General features: G+C 36.7%; 2 protein-coding genes across 5 annotated transcripts in view; one reads left to right on the top strand and one right to left on the bottom strand.

The window, feature by feature from the left end:
* rhbdf1a (rhomboid 5 homolog 1a (Drosophila)) overlaps nt 1–11,734 on the top strand; it is a 97,015-nt gene extending 85,281 nt beyond the window's left edge. For 2 of the 4 annotated variants that reach the window (XR_012400654.1, XR_012400653.1), the window contains 7 exons: nt 45–145; nt 230–293; nt 1,622–1,716; nt 1,824–1,899; nt 5,617–5,717; nt 8,876–10,102; nt 10,179–11,734. Coding sequence is in view for 2 of the 4 variants with exons in the window: in XM_005164335.6 (XP_005164392.1) it covers nt 45–145; nt 230–293; nt 1,622–1,716; nt 1,824–1,899; nt 5,617–5,717; nt 8,876–9,029; nt 10,679–11,098 (1,011 nt within the window). In the remaining 2 variants the exon portion in view is untranslated. 4 annotated transcript variants of the gene reach the window in all.
* A 2,624-nt stretch (nt 11,735–14,358) lies between these two features.
* On the bottom strand, nt 14,359–20,283 carry aanat2 (arylalkylamine N-acetyltransferase 2). Its single transcript, NM_131411.3, has 3 exons — nt 19,979–20,283; nt 18,517–18,671; nt 14,359–15,344 (listed from the first exon to the last, which is right to left on the bottom strand). Exons 1-3 carry the CDS (start codon nt 20,145–20,147, stop codon nt 15,039–15,041), a joined length of 630 nt encoding a protein of 209 aa, NP_571486.1. The 5' UTR covers nt 20,148–20,283; the 3' UTR covers nt 14,359–15,038.

Raw genomic sequence — 20,283 nt, 5'->3', positions numbered from 1 at the left:
CTGACTCTTAGACTCATATCCGTCTGTCTGTCTCTCTGCTCTAGAGCACTTTGGCCGTGTGGGTGAAATGGCCTCAGCATCCCAGCGTCCCTCAGCTGGACGGGGTGGCCAGGCAGCATGGCTCTGTGTGCCATCAGGACCCCAGGTGAGGGACAATGAAAGTTGAAGCGGTGATTCACAATTTACAATGCAACATTTCAAACACGCTACCTGATTGTGTTTTCGGCAGGACGTGTACAGAGCCGGCATCAGTGTCTCCTCATGAATGGCCTGATGACATCACCAAATGGCCGGTAAGTATCGCATCAGATCTGGTATATAAAGTGCATCCGGAAAGTATTCATAGCGCTTCACTTTTTCCACATTTTTTCATGTTACAGCCTTATTCCAAAATGGATTAAATTCATTCATTTCCTCAAAATTGTACACACAATACTCTATAATGACAATGTGAAAAAAAGAGTTTTCTTACAAATAAAAAAACTGAAAAAATCACATGTACGGAAGTATTCACAGCCTTTGTTCAATGCTTTGTTGATGCACCTTTGGCAGCAATAACAGCCTCAAGTCCAATTAAGCTGCTGAAACATCTCAAGAATGATCAGTGGAAGCAGAACGTACCTGAGCTCAATTTAGAGCTTCACATCAAATGCTATAAATACTTCTGCAAAATGATTTTTCAGGGTTTTTTATATATATATACTGTATATATATATATATATATATATATATATATATATATATATATATATATATATATATATATATATATGTATATATATATATATATATATATATATATATATATATATATATATATTTATATATATATATATATACTGTATATATATATATATATACTGTATATATATATATATATATATATATATATATATATATATATATATATATATATATATATATATATATATACAAATTTGTAGAAATTCCAATAAATCTTTTTTCACATTGTCATATTAGGTGGCCTTAACTACTATGTACTTACATCAATCAAATAAATACAAGGCACCTTCTGTGTTTATAATGCATTGCAAAACACTTGTGGTGCTCTTGAAGTGGGATACAGGTAGGCTTAGGAACAGGTTTGGCGGTATGGGTAGGTTTAAGGATGGGTTTAGGTGTAAGTGATTGTTAACAGTGTAATTGCAGAAATTAAGTACAGATGTTATTACATGCAGGCATTTAATCAATGTAAAGTACGATGTGAAAACATGTATTTACACAATAAGTACATTGTAACAGATGATTATCAATGTAAGTACATATTAGTTAAAGCCACCTAATATAAAGTGGGACTAGGAGTGTAATTAAAATCGCTTTCCCTCTTCAGAACATGACTTTAGCACTCTATGTATGTCCTCGTTTGTTTTTGTATTAACTGATTTAGTTCCTATACGGTACCTAGTTTAGTTCCTCATTCTCCTCATTTTCATAATTCGATTGTAAAGAATTGATTTTTTTAAAATAATTTTTTTTTTTTTTTTCATTTGTTTGAGATTTCCACCTTCTGTGTTGTTCTTATTTAGCATAAAAGCACTGCTGAATACTAGATGCTGCATGTCCTCTTCTCTTAGCTGTACTTTCTCCAAACATCTTACAGATCTGCACCAAATATAATTCTGGGAACCACACCAATCTGCCTCATATTGACTGTACTATCACCGGCCGGCCGTGCTGCATCGGCACTAAAGGGAGGTGAGGATCACACACCGCTAACAGAGGATCAGCACTCAAACCTTTTACACCTGCATCAATAAAACAGTGTTTTGTGTGCGCTTTATATGTCGCGTGTTGCTTCGCAGGTGTGAAATCACATCGAGGGAGTACTGTGACTTCATGAAGGGATACTTTCATGAGGAGGCAACCCTCTGCTCGCAAGTAAGCAGAACAAATGAGAAATAAGTGCTATGTGTTATACTAATGGACATCTGTTTACTGTGGAAGTCCGTTTGCAGCATTACTGAGATGTGCAATGAAAATTTGTATATGCTGGTTAAGGTCTAGCTCTTGGTATCAGTATTATTAGTTTCCCAGATATCTGTAAGCTAGTGAGCTTCAAACCAGTGACAAAATTAGCATTTAGAAGTTATACAATTTTTGTGAACATGTAAAGCTTGTAGTTTGCTACTTCCGCCCAAATGGACCAACGGTTTTATTGACGTGACCTCATATTTCAGTGTCTCATCACATCATAACTCTCTAGCACAGAGGTGGGCAAACTACCACTATTTCAGTGGGCCAAATGCAGCCCGCTGAACACTTTCATCTGGCCCGCTAGGGAATTTTTAAAAGGCTGCTTCTAAGTAAGGGTGTGGTTCAGAATTAGTAAATTAATGATGCAAAACAAGTGAACGCCATTAGATGGCAGTATTGCATGCGGTACAGTTAGCGCAACCAGTAGAATTAGAACACACTCTCGCATATTAAAATGCACCTGACCGTTAATGACTGAAAATGAGTCAGGCAAAAAAAAACTGACTCTGAATGTGGTGTGTTTGAGGAAGAACGAACAACAAAATCCTTCTTCCCCAATATCGGACAGAAAGCGGTATGTTTAATATGCCAAGAAAATATTGCTTTTTTTAAAGACCAAAGGGGCTGATCACATTAAACATGCTTTATGTGTTGAGCGCATTCAAATGAGGCTGCGAGGGTTTTGCGAGCTGCTTTTCACCGCCTGCTGCACCTGCGTTTTTGTCTTAGCAGACTCCAGACTTTGACACCCTTGCGAAAAGAGGGGACCAGGCTCATTGTTCACATTAACACATTCATAATTACATGACTTTAAATAACAAAGACTAAGATTCTACTTCCGTTTTATCTCATAGTTTTGTAATGATTAATATGAGCATATTAATGCAAGCTCAAATGAGATTGTTGTGAATTTGACTCAAATTCTATAATAATTGCTGGTTAAATGTGCTAATTTTTGTCATAGAATATATTTTCCATGCATACATTCACTTAAAAAAGTTCTTTTATCAAAGATTTGTGGTTTCATCAAGTTTTATGATGATTGATCTGTATATTCTAAAAGCAGTGCAAATTAAATGTTTGTCAAATTGACTGAATAATAAACTTTAGGAATTATTTTTAATGTGTTAATATGAGATTTTTCTATTAGACAATATCTTATATTTTTATATATATATATATATATATATATATATATATATATATATATATATATATATATATATATATATATATATATATATATATATATATATATTATGATGATTGATAAGTAAATATAAATAGCCGTGCAAATTAATTTGACTTGTAAATTTGACTTAATAATCTTGAAAAAAAAAAAATCTGTTTTGTGTTAATGTGACATGTTTCTGTCCGATATTACATGTTTCATGCATACTGACACTGTAAATAAAAGTTATTTTTTAAAGAATTTGACATGTGGCCCTTTACTTGGTTTGCAAAACTTGTTGTGGCCCTCTAAAAAGAGTCTAAAAAGTTTGCCCACCACTGCTCTAGCATCTGACATGGCCCGCCCCCTTCAAGATGCTTTTCATTTGCTTTCATTTGAAGCACTTGAGCTCAACCACTATCACTGGCAGAGCTGTGATAAAAATAAATGCTGTTGGCTGTTGGCTATTGGCTATTTTTTTTTTAAAGAGGAGCTACACTGCTCTCACCCACTCTCTCTTCGTGTTTCGGTTGAGATTACATCAAACTTGGAATAAAAATGCATATTTCATAGCACTTTACAGGACCTCTAAGACATAGTTGTGATTTCAAGAAAATTAGCCAGACTGGCAGATATAACCAGCAATGACTCCTTGTTCTGACTTCTTCCCTCATTATTTTGACTTCTTTCCGATTGTGTGTTATTAAGTGAAATTGTAAGGAAACGAGAGGCTATTTGCTTACAATTTAAATTATCATCTTAAATGTCTGACTTTATACCACATACTTGCTTGTTGCAAAGCTACAGATATAAGAAACAAAATCAGAATTTCAATCTTGTATCTCACAATTCTAATTTAGAACACAGAACTGCAGGTTTATAATCAGCAATTCTGACATTTTTCTCAAAAATACGAGTTTACACCACCCCACCCAAAGTTCTTCCATATTTAATAGCATTTACTGGAAATGGAAATCTTTTGTAGACATTTAACATTACTTAATGTTGATCCCCTTAAAACTATTTAACAATTACTATTTTGCAAACAATTTTTTTTAAGGAAGAAAGAAGAAATAATAATAATAATATTAATAATAAAGATAAAAATACACTAATATCGGATCTTAAATGAACAGTTAACTGGTCATATATATATATATATATATATATATATATATATATATATATATATATATATATATATCTTTTGAAATACTTTTTTAATTTAAATACAATTTTTATTTTATTTTTTTTAAAGAAAAAGAAGAAAATTGTTTAATAAGCAATGATATTTTGAAAATTATCGTTGTTAAATTAAATGGCAGAGAAAATAAAAGATAATTAAGAAGATAATTACTTTTCCATTGATTTTCATTCTTCTATATCAAAAAAAGAAATCTTTAATAAGATATTAATATCTTTGCTGTCACCTTTGTTCAGTTTAACCCATCATTGCTGAATAAAAGTATTAATTTCGTACTGATGCAAAACTTGTGAACGGTATTATAACCTTCAGTTCAGGTCACCTCTGTAAAGCCCCGAATGTTTCACCTCCTGTCACTAGACTAATGAGGTGCCGTGAATAAGTTCGGAAGGTAAATCTACATTCTGCTAAGTGCTCTGTAATCACCATGAAGGTTGCCATGATAATCCTCTGCATTGGCAAAATCTGTTATAGTCTGAAAGGGCACACCAAGATTGTCTGGGTCTCAAGCGTGTGCCAGCTTCCATGGGGTTTAACATGAGACTTTGAGCCAAGTTTGTAAAATACACTCTAGTGTCACAATGTCACCATTTCCGTTAGCAATATTTCAGAATTTCTTTGTTTAACACTTAACAAATTTTACAAATTTGCAGTAAACAAACAACAAAGGCAGCTGAGGTTGCCAGAATTGTCCCGCTTAAACATAAACATAACATAAAGTATGTTAGAAACAGTAAAAAAGGCATTTCTAAATGTTATATTATATTTATGTATTTCTTTTATTTACTGTGTTATACACATTAATGTTTTCCCTGTTCTGGGTTGGAGCTCAAAAGGCATCCGCTATGTATATGTAACATATGCCAGAGTAGTTGGTGGTTCATTTTGCTGTGGCGACCCCTAATGAATCAGCGTCTAAGCCGAAGAAAAATAAATGAATGAATGATATACCAATGTTTTGAACAGTGTCATGCAGGGAATTATGGGAAATTTATTAATCAGTGGTCGCCACAGCAGAATAAACTGCCAACTTATCCAGCATTTAACCAGTTTTAACGCAGCGACTGCCCTTCCAGCCACAACCCAGCACTGGGAAATGAATGTATGATTATTCATCATATATTAAGGATGTTTACTGATAAACATTTTACAGATTTTTACTGTAGTATTTTAACAGATTTACTGTTCAAATAACAGTATTTATGGAATGTAGATGTTAAGAAACACACTTACCTGTTCTTGTCAGGTGCACTGTATGGATGACGTGTGTGGCCTCCTTCCTTTCCTGAACCCGGAGGTCCCAGATCAGTTCTACCGCCTATGGCTCTCGCTGTTCCTGCATGCTGGGTGAGTGACGTAAGCTCTTTTCACACCTTGAATGCAAAAACAGGATGAAGATGATTGGTTTGGTGCACACCAAGCTTCAGGTGGTCACACATACAGCAATGAATGAGCTGAGCCATTGAACCAAAGTTTGTTCAAATCGAATTAAACCTGCCAAGTGTGAACACTCCACTTATTTTGGAAATAGGCCTCCCTAGAGTTGAGTTTAATCATATTTCATTCCATTCAGCCAATCTTTGAGTCTAGCAGGAGCAATTTTAGCCTAGCTTAGCAAAAATCATTAAATCAGAACTATAAGATCCAAATGAGTTCTCATAAATTTCCAATTTTAAGCTTGACTACTCTGTAGTTACAACTTTGCTGCCATACTATGGCTACAGCATTCAAAATAAAATTATACAATACTGTTACTTTGCTGGGGAGTATTTTCAGGTGAGTGAGATGCTAATAGCCTAATTCTATTCAATGATTTATGCGCTAAGCTGAGCTAAAAGTGCTCCTTTGAGAACCAGAGGTCAGATGAATGGATGTAAAAACGGAAAAACTCAACTGTTTATGACTAGGTGACTTCTAAAATGAGCCTATTTTCAAAAAGTGGAGTGTTAATTTAAAAGAAAGGCCTGTTCAGACCAAGAACAGTCAAATTTACACCAACAAAAAGAAGCTTGGGCGATGCGGTGGTGCAGTGGGTAGCACTGTCGCCTCACAGCAAGAAGTTTGCTGGTTCAAATCTCGGCTGGGTCAGTTGGCATTTCTGTGTGGAGTTTGCATGTTCTCCCCATGTTTGCGTGGGTTTTCTCCGGGTGCTCCAGTTTCCAAGTCCAAAGACATGTGCTACAGCTGAATTGGGTAGGCTAAATTTCCCTTGTTTAAATGTGTGAATGGGAGTGTATGGGCGTTTCCTAGTGATGGGTTGCAGCTGGAAGGGCATCGGCTGTGTAAAACATATGCTGCTTAAGTTGGTGGTTCATTCCGCTGTGGCGATCCCAGATTAATAAAGGGACTAAGCTGAAAAGAAAATGAATGAATGAATGAATGAATGAATGAATGAATGAAAAAGAAACTGGAAGCTACAAGGTTAATAAAGCAAACATATATCCATAACAACTGTGAAACATGAAATTCTGTCTCCAGATTACTCACACCTACAGTGTTGTGAAGCAAAAATAAAACGTAAAAGTAAAAAGAACTTTTCTGTGTGCTCCTAGACTATCTATGGTCATATGCCAATAGAAAGAATTAAACAATAAAAATTATTTTGAGACTAAGATCACTAATGATTTCGAGACTAAAATCGTTTGCATAATCTAATCTAGTCAACTAGTTAACATTACTCAAAAAAGTGAATAAACCCATTGTAACTTGGAATTGTTAAGTTGACAATTTTAATAGCAATTCACTTTGTTAATTTATGTAATAACTCTAAGACAATAGGTTTACTTGTTTTTATTAACTAAATAATAAAACTGAAAAGAATTAAAGGTTTATTTACACCCTCAGCAAAACAAAAATCTACAAATCCTCATCAAAAACACCTAATGTGAAAAAAGAGGCAAGCTTTGCTTATGAAAGAGCAAACTTTTGCAGACATAGTGAAACAATGCAACTGAAATATGTGTTCAGGCACATAAAAACATGGGTTTACGAGTATGAACAAACCCTGAGTTTATGCAAACAGCTAAATGAAAAGGCAAAGGTTGGCAAACAAACAAAAAGCAGCAATGTGACACTAACAGCAGAACCAAATGCCAGAAACTAAATATCAAGAGGGAAATGAAGTTAGTGGCGCAGTAGGTAGTGCTGTCACCTTACAGCAAGAAGGTCGCTGGGTCGCTGGTTCGAGCCTCGGCTCAGTTGGCGTTTCTGTGTGGAGTTTGCATGTTCTCCCTGCATTCGCGTGGGTTTCCTCCAGGTGCTCCGGTTTCCCTTCAAAGTCCAAAGACATGCGGTACAGGTGAATTGGGTAGGCTAAATTGTCCGTAGTATATGAGTGTGTGTGTGTGCGTGTGTGTGTGTGTGTGTGTGTGTGTGTGTGTGGATGTTTCCAAGGGATGGGTTGCGGCTGAAAGGGCATCCGCTGCGTAAAAACTTGATGGATAAGTTGGCGGTTCATTCCGCTGTGGCGACAATGATAATAATATAATATAATAATAATATATTAATAGATACATTAATATATTAATAGAATAATATTCTTCTGACTTTTTATTACACAGACAGGCTGGAAAGTTTTGCTCATAATGCCCCATGCTACACCGCAGTATATATCACACTCTTCAAAAGCTGGCACATTTGATTAGATTATCTGCTTTTAGAAACAGCTGACACTCGAAGGAGATGCTGCCGTTCAGCCGGCGTGATCTGTAGTAGTAATCAAAGAGAGTGCTACGCTGAGCTGCACTTTGGCTCTTTGCTTTTCTTAAGAAGGCTCAGTAGATTAATACCTCGGCACGTGCCTCTGTCACACACCTTTACTATCACGCTCGCAAACACCCTTGAAGTTGAATTCTAGTGGTAGCTGTTGCATATCTGTTGTGTTTTAGACAGTGTTTATACGGGTGCTGGAAATAAGTATTAGGAAATGACTAAATCCATAGAGATTACAGCTTCATGAGTGAACAATGCATAATATTAAAATAAATATAAACTTAAGTTGAAAGATGTGACATTTAAGTGAGTAAATGACATGAATCAATGGTGAGCAAATATAGCATCAAAGATTATTCTAATATTATCTGTTATACTGTGATGAGGAATGTATTTGTATGTTAATATTTAATATGTCAAATTAAGAGCATAAAGTGCTGGAATTGTTTAAAAATGGACCTGGAAAGTGCTTAAATTTAACTGGAAAGGATGTAAGAACCATTACGAACCATTGCACATTGCATTTCACAATCTGCGCAGACTCTTGTTTTGACATGTCTTTGCCACATTTCATGAGACAACTGACAGAAATGTAATGACATAATCTGTGGTTTGACTTTAGAGTCTGGCATTATTTCTTGTATGAGAGGAATGTTTATGACTGCTTTATAACATGTCATAATACTGTGGTGTGTTGGGAATGAAAACTATGCATTTAAATCCATAAAGATGTCATGGAAGTGTTTAAACAACCTGGTTGAATCATTCTCTCTGTCTCTATCTGTTGCAAACAGGATCCTGCATTGCCTGGTGTCGGTATGCTTTCAGATGACAATTCTCCGAGATCTAGAGAAACTGGCTGGATGGCTGCGAATATCCATCATCTATATCCTGAGTGGTATTACAGGAAACCTGGCTAGTGCCATCTTTCTACCCTACAGAGCCGAGGTGATCCTCTCGACTCTTTCAGAATCAAAAAAATTATGTAAACACTGTAGACTGTGTCAAAGCCACTTTGCAAGGATGAACAGGAAAATAATAACAATATTTTTGAGACATATTCAATATAACTAGCAGCAAGTAGCAGAAGTGTGGTTGAATGTTGTGGTAGTTGTAGCACTCGAAAGGTTCTAGTGTAGAAGCACCGTTAAAATGCCTATTAACTGGCCGGTCGAGACGCATTACCTTTACCTGCATTACCACATTACCACATTATCTACTTGTGATCACCTGTGTTCAGATTTCATTGAAGACCCTTTTTTCCCCGTTTCAAAACCTATGTGTTTTTGTAAAATGCATTTCTCTTTCTAACAATATGCACCTTGATGATCACATCCAGGCAGTAGGCTTGCAATAGATCAGGGGCACCCAATCCTATTTCTGGAGGTCTACCATCCTGCAGAGTTCAGCTGAGCTCTGCAGAAAGGTAGACGTCCAGAAATAGGATTAGTAGTTAGAAACTTGTGTGTTTGATCAGGTTTGGGGCTGAACTATTCTCGAAGGTACATGATCATAGATTTGTAATTAGACAGGTGTGTTTGATCAGGGTTGAAGCTGAACTCTGCAGGAAGGTAGATCTCCAGGAACAGGGTTGGAGCTGAACTTTGCGGAAAGGTAGATCTTCAGGAACAGGATTAGTAATTACAGACAGGTGTGTTTGATCCGGGTTAAAGCTGAACTCTGCTTGTAGGTAGATCTCCAGGAACAGGATTAGTAATTACAGACAGGTGTGTTTGATCAGAGTTGGAACTGTACTCTGCAGGAAGGTAGATCTTCAGTAACAGGATTGGGCATCCCTGCAGTAAAGGGTTAGTAATTTGAGCCTGGCGTGTTTGGTCAGGGTTGAAGCTGATCTCTGCGGGAAGGTAGATCTTCAGGAGCAGGATTAGTAATTACAGACAGGTGTGTTTGGTCAGGGTTGGAGCTGAACTCTGCGGGAAGGGAGATCTCCGAGAACAGGGTTGGAGCTGAACTTTGTGGAAAGGTAGATCTCCGGGAACAGGATTAGTAATTAAAGACAGGTGTGTTTAATCAGGGTTGAAGCTGAACTCTGCTGGAAGGTAGATCTCCAGGAACAGGATTAGTAATTACAGAGAGATGTGTTTGATCAGAGTTGGAACTGAACTCTGCGGGAAGGTAGATCTTAAGTAACAGGATTGGGCATCCCTGCAGTATATGATCTTTTGTGGTTGTTTGCTTCCGAATGTGTTTTCCACTACCTCTGGAAACAGTTGAAAGGGGACAAGCTTGAAAGATTTTAGACTCTTACACTAATATTCACCATCTTCTGCGTGTGATTCATTCCAATGCAAGTACACAGTGTTTACATCAACACTGAAGTATACTTCTGATTTCAAGGAATCGTTTGTTTATTTACAAAAGATTCTATGAAGGTCAATAGCTGTTTCCAGCATTATTTAGAATATCTTCTTGTGAAGAATGAAACTCAGACTCATGTTTAGGCATAAAGGGTAAGTAAATGATTACAGAAGGTTAATTTTTGTGTCCCTTTAAGATGTCTTTTACCATTTTGGTGGAAAATGGGTGTTGTACTCTGTTGTAAGTTTGTCCTAACTTCTCTTTTTTTGTCTTTCTAGGTGGGTCCAGCTGGCTCTCAGTTCGGCATCTTGGCCTGTCTCTTCGTGGAGCTGATCCAGAGCTGGCAGATTCTGGCTCAGCCGTGGCGCGCCTTCACTAAACTGCTGTGTGTCGTGCTTTTTCTGTTCGCCTTCGGCCTGCTGCCCTGGATTGACAACTTTGCCCACATCTCCGGCTTCATCTCGGGCTTCTTTCTCTCCTTCGCCTTCTTACCGTACATCAGTTTCGGCCGTCTGGACATGTACCGCAAGCGCTGCCAGATCATCATCTTCCTGGTGGTGTTCCTCGGCCTGTTCGCAGGACTTGTGGTGCTCTTTTACGTGCACCCTATTAAGTGTGAGTGGTGCGAGCTGCTCACCTGCATTCCCTTCACCGACAAGTTCTGTGAGAAGTATGACCTTAACGCGCACCTCCATTGAGGGAGAGGCGGGGCTTCAGGGACAGAGGGATTCAATTGGCCGATAATCTGCAAATGTCAGACCCCTGCTGTCCAGATGCACTTCATCTCTCCAAAATGAAGCCCTATCTGTGAACATGGACAGTATGCTTGTGTTTTTTTCTACTCGACTTTGACCATGATTTTAGGACTCTGAGAATGAAGAACGCTTTATAATGTACCCTATAGTTTTATGTAGTCTTTCAATAAGGGTGTCTGATAATCATGCGAACACAGGGTCACCCTCTGCCGGAAACTTTCTTTCACACTACAGTCTCAGAAGGCAGTGTCATAATAAAAGCACTGGTACACCAAACGGAGAACACCCGTCTTCTCCTAGTTGATTGTTGTACTTGTATTGTTTTAGCATGTCAGGGGGTAGGTTTGTCTTTGTATAGTCGACCTCAGAATCCAGGGACGAAAAAAAAAAACTCTGTACCTTCGGTGCCTTGATAAATGTACCTACTACTGCCATATTTTCGTTACACGTTGAGCACTCAAATGATATTCTTTTATTTGTGTGTTACTTCTAATGGAGTAATGGTTGATTGTGAAAGGGTAGTGTTTTAGCTACCCACTTTACTCACTTGTTACAGAATACAGCTAAAAACAATCTGCACCACTGAAGTTTGTCTGTTTTTTTCTATACTTGTCCCTTAACCCAGTCTAAACCATGGAGGCTCATTTCCACCTCAGAGTAAACATTTTGACTATACTTGACTATGTATGACGTGACTTTATTTCTCATAATTGCCCATCTTAGTGTGACGTAAAGGTGCTGAATGAAAGATTTTTACTCTACTAAAGCATAAAAATATCATAAAGTGGAAAAATTGCATATTTCATTCATTCAGTCAGAAAGACTTTCAAAGTGTGTGTCCGTGACTGAAATGCGACCTCCAGTGCACAGTAGCAGACTCCGAAATGAGACACAGATTCAGAATTCCACATGAGGTGGTTATTGATTGGCAAACAATATAATTATTATGAACGTTAACATTAGGTGAGCAGGTTACATTGTAAGCCTGTGTCATCACAGCATGCTACATGACAAGATTTGCAGTGATAAGCTGTTTGCGCCAGACGAAACGTGACAGAAATTTAAAAACAGCCTTTCAGAAGCACAGAATAGTGCACTGCACTCAAACGAAACGGGAAATAATCCTTCTATCATGTGCCATTGCTTTTATTTAGAACTCAGTTTAAATCAGGCTTCAGACTCGATTGTCAGGCACACTCCTTTTGGTGTCGTCAATCTGGCAACCTGCGCTTGCCTTTGTTTTGAACTAGGAATGCAATACATAGTTCAACCACTGGGTGTCAAACTTACATACTGCACCTTTAATAACACATAATGTGACTTAAATATATCGTAAACCAGTGGTTTCCAACCTTTTTTGCCTGAGACCCCTTTTTCCCCAGAAAATATTGTAAGGCCCCCCTCCACATGTAATGATATAATCGCTCATATTAGTTTGCAGTAATGATGACAATTTTTTTTTGTTTTCAAACAAACAGTATGTTTATTGCTATAGATATGTTTATGCACAAATAATAGCCTAAAGCAGGGGTCACCAATCTCAGTCCTGGAGGTCCGGTGCCCTGCAGGGTTTAGCTCCAACTTGCCTCAACACACCTGCCTGATTGTTTCAAGTATACCTAGTAAGACCTTGATTAGCTTGTTCAGGTATGTTTAATTAGGGTTGAAGCTAAAATCTGCTGGACACCGGCCCTCCAAGGCCGAGATTGGTGACCCCTGGCCTAAAGTTTCCCAGAGATGGGTTGCAGCTGGAAGAGAATTCGCTGCATAAAACATGTGCTGGGGTTCAAAGAAAGAAACTTTATAAAGACGTCAGTTTCTTGCTAATTTTGCTGCTTGTGGGTTAAATTTTGGCGCTCAAGTGACCGACCAAGATGTAAGCACGAGAATATGGTCATTTTTCAAAATAAAAGACTTTTCAAAATAAAAGATCGTTCAGACTCAGATAATAAATAAAATGGAAATAATTAATGATTTCCTGTGCGGCCCGCTTCCAGCTGATCCACGGACCGGTGATTGAGGACCACTGAGCTAGGGGATAAAATGAACTAACGCAAAATGATCATTCTAATTGTCCACTACTAAGAATTTTTTTTTAAATATGACGCGGCCCCTCACAAAGCTCGCTGAGGCCCCCTTGTGGATCGCGACCCCCCTGTTGGGAACCGCTGCCGTAAACTACATACATTTTCTCAGTGACTGAAATCTGGACTTGATTTCTTGCAAATAGCACATTTTCATGTTGCAACATGACTTCATATTTTAACAATTGTAAATCTTTCTTGCAAAATTAATACTTAATACCTCTCTAGCTCCATTTATACATGCTCTTAAGAAGCCTTTTCATCGATTTAATCACAAGTGGATAATGCTAAATACACACTGTAAAAAGCAATTAGTTACAAAAAGTCAATTAATGGTGTAAATGGGTGTAAAACATTTTGAGCTTCGAATCCTAGTCAAAAACACGATAGACTAATCTAGCTGTGTGGTAAACCTATGGTTAAATGCGTTTAAGACACTAAAGACCATCTTCTCTCCATCTACTGACCAAACGTGATCCTTTTGGGACATGTTGAGAAAGTAAAACAAAACAAGATATTTATAACTCACTGTTTTACCAAAAGACCGAGTAATCTTTGAAATCGAACTTTCCACCACATCATTTTCATCCAATTGACTTTTTTGTTCATTGTAACATGAGTTTGTTCATTTGTTTTACTTGCGTTAGACTGAGTGCTCCCAAAAATGATTGAGAAGGAAGAGTCTCAACATCTGGAAATTTTGAAGACTGTTTCTTCTTAATTGCACAACTGCAACTGCATCTTAAAAACCATCAGTGTGACTTTTTACACTATTTTAAATACTTTATACTCTGAGGTGGAAACAGACCACTATACTAAACCATGTATCAGTTTAGAATAAAGGTGTCAAAGTCGATTCCTGGAGGGCCGCAGCTCTGTACAGTTTTGCTCCAACCCTAATCAAGCACAGCTGATGCAAGACTTTGAACACCACGATGATTGGATCAACTGTGCTTGATCAGGCTTGGAGAAAAACTGCAGAGCTGCGGCCCTCCAGGAATTGACTTTGACACCTATGTTTTAGAACAAGTTCTAAATAATATTAGGATGGTACAAATGATTAAATGTGCTCGCAGAAACAAAGAAATGCGCATTCAGAAAACAGACATTACAATGAAACAGCTTTATGGTTCGATTTTTATTTTAAATTGATTCGATACATGAAAAATGGCACGACTAATGACACGATAAACATTTATGGACATTCTAGTTGAAGTTTACATCAGTTCATACACTGTATATAACTCGCGTTTCAACACACACATCGGCACATATGCAGTAATATATTAGATTTGAACAGTGTACAACATTTCGCTTTAATGTTGCAATCCAAAGGTTGGAGTAATATAAAAAAATAAAACAATTTCTCAGAATTTCAATTAAATTTTGTATGTTCCTGATGAGACGTTACATTTAGAATGGCTGATTTCTATTTTTTAATGTTAAATGTTATTAAAGAGTATCATTTTCTATTGACTAAACGCATTTTTATTGAATATTGTGATGATTATTTTTCTTTGGGGGAAAAATAAAATATTTATAAATGTTGGAAACTTGTTTTTTTGGCCAGTAAAGCATGCAGTCTATCTCAACGCAGTAAACCACCAACATCAGCATCTGTCCAAACCCGAATGCCTTGATCTCTTTAACGGAGGTGCATAGGTAAGTCTCTGGCTCTTGCTCAGGTGTTAATAGGGCTTTGAGTTCTTGACTAGGTGAACCTTTGAGCCTGTGATCGCCGTCCAGAATCTACGCGTGCTGTCCTTTATCCGGATTGGATGTGCTTTAAGCTAAAGAAACTAACATCCGCTGTTTCGTCGTGCATAAGCCAGGCCTCCGAGCTGATACTCCATCTCTGTGAAGGTCAAAGCCGCCACAGAGATGGCCGATGGGCCCTTTTCCTTAAAGCCGGCTTTCTGGTAGAAGGGCACCAGAAACTCTTCGCAGACCAGCAATGCCCGCCGCAGACCAGGCAGACAGCGCAGGTACTGGAGGTAACGCCACAATAAGATGGAGCCTTTGCCCTGCTGCCGACAGTGGCGGTGCACGGACAACACGTGGATGTGAACTGTTGGAGAGTCCGGCACGTGTGTGCTCATAGCCTCCTGGATGATCAGATTGAAAACATTCATTAGGAAATTAATACTCAATGCTCTCTTAATCAATGGTTTTAAATGTACATTAACTCTTGAGCATCTTTATGGACATTTTCCCATTTAATGGGACTTTTATTTGGCTGTGTTTACATTTTTATTATTATTTTACCTTTACTTCTTTTCAGAAATCATTACAATAGTCACAAAAATATACTTCAAGATTAAAATGTGCTCTTTGAAATCCAATATTTCATCACAGAGCCTTTTTTTTTTTTTTTTTTTTTTTTGCATTTGCATTTGCATTTGCCCCCAGCGCTTTGCATTTTTTTTTTTTTTTTTACTTCATTTTCATTGAAAAAACCTTTATACATTACATACAGCCTGAGTTCTTACAAAGAAATATACCATCAAAATTATTTTGGTAGTACTTACAGTGAATTTACTTACTATAAAAAAGAACGAAAAACCCTACCACCCACCCCATCCATTTAACATTGATCAAAATATTTGTGGAAGGTTCATAAAAATAAAAGGCATATATGCATTACATTTACAATCATATATAGATCTGGCTGGGTTCAAAAATTTAAAATTGAGGCAAGGTGTACATGGACAATGAAACCAAAAGAGACATTATAAAACAATTATAAAATAAATAATGAAATAAGATAAATAGATAAATTAACATACAACAGTCTTGTAAGTCTATCAGTTCCGTCTATCTGCAAAAATGATATGAATGGTTCCCAAATCACAAAGCCGTTAAACAAAAAGTCAGGCATTATTTGTATCTTAAACACTTTAAATTTGTAATATTTTAACATGATTTATGAGGTTTGGTCTGGTGATTTTTTTCCTGTTTTCTGCTTTTGAGCACTAAAAATAATTATATGAGTGTGTTGGTATGGATATCAGCCTTTATTTTGTTTGTTTGTTTGTTTATTGCCACATCAGCATCTCATGGCAAGATTATATATTTTCAATATAGAAAAAACATATTACATAATAATAACTTCATAACTAAATAAAAAAACTACATGAATAACATTAGATATGGGTCGGCACTGTGGCTCAGTGGTTAGCACTGTCGCCTCAGCAAAAAGGTTGCTTGTTCGAGTCCCAGGTGGGCCAGTAGGCACTTTTATGTGGAGTTTGGGTATTTGGAGAGGGTTTCCTCACAGTCCAAAGACATGCGCTATAGGTGAATTGAATAAACTACATTGGCCGTAGTGTATGAGTGTGTGAATAAGTGTGTATGGATGTTTCCCAGTTCTGATTTATAGCTGGAAGAGGATCTGCTGTGTAAAACATATGCTGGATAAGTCATTCCACTGTGGCGACCCCTGATGAATAAAGGGACTAAGCCGAAGGAAAATTAATGAATGAACATTAGATACAATTTTTAGTTCGATATATGATAAATAAGCTATTACATTGTTTTCCAGGGACATATTCTACATTACATTCAGCTTTATACAAGAGTTCACACTTAGCTGATGATTGTTTATAAAGCTTGTTTGGCATGTTGTCCCTGGAGAGAGCCCTGAGCTCAAAAGATCCTCGAGCCTGAGGCTCCCTCCCGTTTGCAAGACGAGAAGGAGAGTTTGAGCTCAGGTAAATCTCGAGAACTCCCCTGCTGTAGTAGCTGATGAACAGATAGTGTTTGCTCTTAAGAGATAACCATTTACTAGGAGCATGTCTATGGTGCTGATTTGGATTATTCAATTAACTTAGGTTGCATGTTTTTTAACGGTGGGAGAAAACCAGAGAACCGGAGAACCCGGAGGGAAACCCACGTGAGCATGGGGAGAATGTGTAAACGCTATACTAAAACGTCGGCTGGCTTGGTAAGGACTAAAACCAGTGACGTTCTTTCTGTGAGTCAACAGTGCTAACCATTGGGCCACCGTGCCACCTATCAAGGAAAGGAGGAGGAGTAGGGGTGGAAGGGGGAATTCTTCAAAACGAAGGTGGCTGTCAAATGGAGCTTGAGGTACTTATAGTGGCTTAGCAATCATCTGATTGCTGAATCATAAATTGAATAAAGCTGAAGCAATCATAAGCAAGTGATCCTCCCCTGAAATTAGTTTATAAATAAACTTCACTTTGTTTGTATACACTGAGAAATGTATACAAATAATCATCTTTTTTAATGAATACATCTTCTAATAAAACAAATAATCCTTAAAACTATCACAATAAAATGAAATTTATTACAAATCAACAATGGCATTATGTACACAAACTGTAAATGAAAAATTAAATAAAATATTTTTGGTTGTTCATATTACTTATGAGCTGAAACAACACAGTTTTTGAGATTTTGTTTTTTTTTTTGTCAACCTAATTATTTTATATTATGTTTAATCCACTTAAATTGGTCATAATTTAAAACTTAACTTAATTCCTTCCTTTTGTCTTGATGCGAATCAATTGTGTGTAGAACCCAGCATTTATTTTACAGGTAAAAAAATCCTTAAAACTGAATTTTAATGTTTGCTAGTTATCATCAGGAGTAGAGATGCACAATATATGATTTCAACATCGATATCACAATGTTCAGAGCACATGAAGTGATGGCAAAGTTTCACCTTAATATAATATAAAGATTTTTTTATGTGCTTTCAAGGCCTGTGACTAAGATTTCAACAAACTATTTGTGCACAAGAACTGATCAAGTCTGCCACTTTAACAAGGAAACATTGTGTTTATTTATACAATAAAGACTACATGCGGAGTTATTATTGAATTTCTGTAACTCAATACACCACCAAAAACCGTAAAGTGCTGTTTATTTAATTTATATCATTGTGTTGCTGTTTCCATCCATTCTCTAATTTTTTATTTTTTATTTGGGCAATTCTGTTGTTGTTTTTTTTGCAGATTAACTTACCAACAAAATCCAAATCAAAGGAAAATTATGAATTCTTATCAAAATTATATTAATATCGCAATATAAATTGCAGAAATAGAAACCATTGCAATGTCTGTTTTTCCTAATATCCTGCAGCCCTCGTCAGAACTGATGCTTATAAAGCAGTCTATGTCAGTCAGTGCTTAAAATGTATTAACTGGCGCACAGGTGTTAATTAACTTGATTCCCGAAAGGCACATCACCATCTTACTCCAGCCAAAGTTTGGCCAAAGTAAGACTTAAACGCACCTTCACATGACCTCTCACCTGTTCTAGTTTCTCTTTATCCCAGCCAGATCCAATGATGAAGGCCACCAGCTGCCCCTCTTCGAACCAGCCCATGGACAGCTCAGGACACTGGCCCAGGAAAACAAGTACCTCATCAAGGGTTAGAGGACATTCACCAGACACCGAGATAAACGCTGCAGACGGGGAGAGAAGAGCAGAGGTGAGTTGACCCTCAAACCAGCACAAACAAAAGATTATCTGCAGATTATCAGCTTTATCACAATCAAATCAACACGCTGACTCATGTCTATATCTAGAACTTCGCAAGTCTTTAAGGAGTTTCGAGGGCGTTTTTAAGGGATATGAATTAGTAAATGTCTTATCAAAAACACATTCTGAAGTGTTTCACTTTATATTATATTTTTGGTCACACTTTACAATAAGGTTCATTAGTTAATGTTAATTAATGCATTTACTAACATGAACAAACAATGAAAGGTACATTTACTACAGTATTTATTGATGTCAGTTAACGTTAGTTAATGAAAATACAGTTGTTCATTGTTAGTTCAAGTTAAATCATGGTGCATTAACTAATGTTAACAAGCATGGACCTGGATGTTAAAAATGCATTAGAAGGTGTTCAATTATGATTAATAAATGCTGTACAAGTGTTTTTTTATGATTAGTTCATGTTAGTAAATGCATTAACTAATAAACCTTATTGTAAAGTGTTACCATGTTTTTCATGTGTTCAATTAAATCAATTTAGTGCTTGAGAAATATTTATCACACTTTCATTTACATCATTTGGTAGAAATTGTGATAACTTGAGGTTCGTTTAGAAAATTTATTCTCTAACATTTTCAATATTTTAATAATTTAAAATATTTTACCGTTACTTTTGATCTATTTAATGCACTCTTAACTGAATTAGCAGTGAATCGACGAGAAAATTTGCAGTTTCTCAAGATTTACAATTTATTTATTAGGGTAGATATTTAGTTTAGTTGATTTAGTTAGTTTTGTTCATGTTTTTATTTTATTCTGTAAGTTACTGATACAATTTCCAACTAATTTAAAAACAGATATGTCATTCACAGCTTCTTTTGTTTGCATATTAAGTTTTCAGGCTTTTATAATTACTTTCAGATAATACAATACCAAAGTTTTCCTTTTAGAAGAGTTAAGAAATCTGAGATTTGTTGGAGCAACCCTCATTTTTAAAATCACAACTAATAAAAACATAAATCTACATTCAAAGCTAAAAAAATGGTAATGCATTCATATATGTCAAGCAAAACTAAACCCAGTTTAAACAGAAAAACTAAAGTAAAACTAAACAGTTTATCAAAATGCCTTCAGTTATTAATCAAATTGAGCGAACAGTAAATATATTCAGAACTACTGGCACTTTGAGACAATTAAAACACAAAAAAAGTTTAAATAAAAATTTAACCAAATTTAACTCAATGTAACCCCATCAGTCAGAATCACTCACCTTCTCTCTCGATCTCAAACACACTGATGGCGTCCTGCGGGGTGAGATTTCGAAACTCGCTGGCCGGTAACGTGTGTCGTCTTTGCCGCCGTGGACTGGAAACGCTGATGGGTGTCTTCAGAAAGAAGGGTTTGAGGAAGGGTGAGCTGACGACCTGCGGTGCCATCATCTGACACGCGCACACTTTAGACAATACTGTACTGACCAAACTAACCCGAGCTCCTGACTTTTAGGAAACTTCAGTCTGTCTGTTGGTGGATTTGTCTGCTCGTCTCAGTGGTGTGATGTGTTTGAATCCTATCACC

This window comes from Danio rerio, chromosome 3, assembly GCF_049306965.1.
Source record: "Danio rerio strain Tuebingen ecotype United States chromosome 3, GRCz12tu, whole genome shotgun sequence".
NCBI lineage: Eukaryota > Metazoa > Chordata > Actinopteri > Cypriniformes > Danionidae > Danio > Danio rerio.
Note: the sequence above shows the minus strand (reverse complement) of the source record. Positions and strands in the feature narration are given on the sequence as shown.

Excerpts from the sequence above, each read along its gene's own strand:
- aanat2 (NM_131411.3), bottom strand. The coding sequence starts at position 20,147 with ATGATGGCACCGCAGGTCGTCAGCTCACCCTTCCTCAAACCCTTCTTT. Across the intron at positions 18,672-19,978 it reads GTTTGAGATCGAGAGAGAAG|CGTTTATCTCGGTGTCTGGT; the intron begins GTGAGTGATTCT and ends CCCCGTCTGCAG. Across the intron at positions 15,345-18,516 it reads ATAAAGAGAAACTAGAACAG|GAGGCTATGAGCACACACGT; the intron begins GTGAGAGGTCAT and ends CTGATCATCCAG.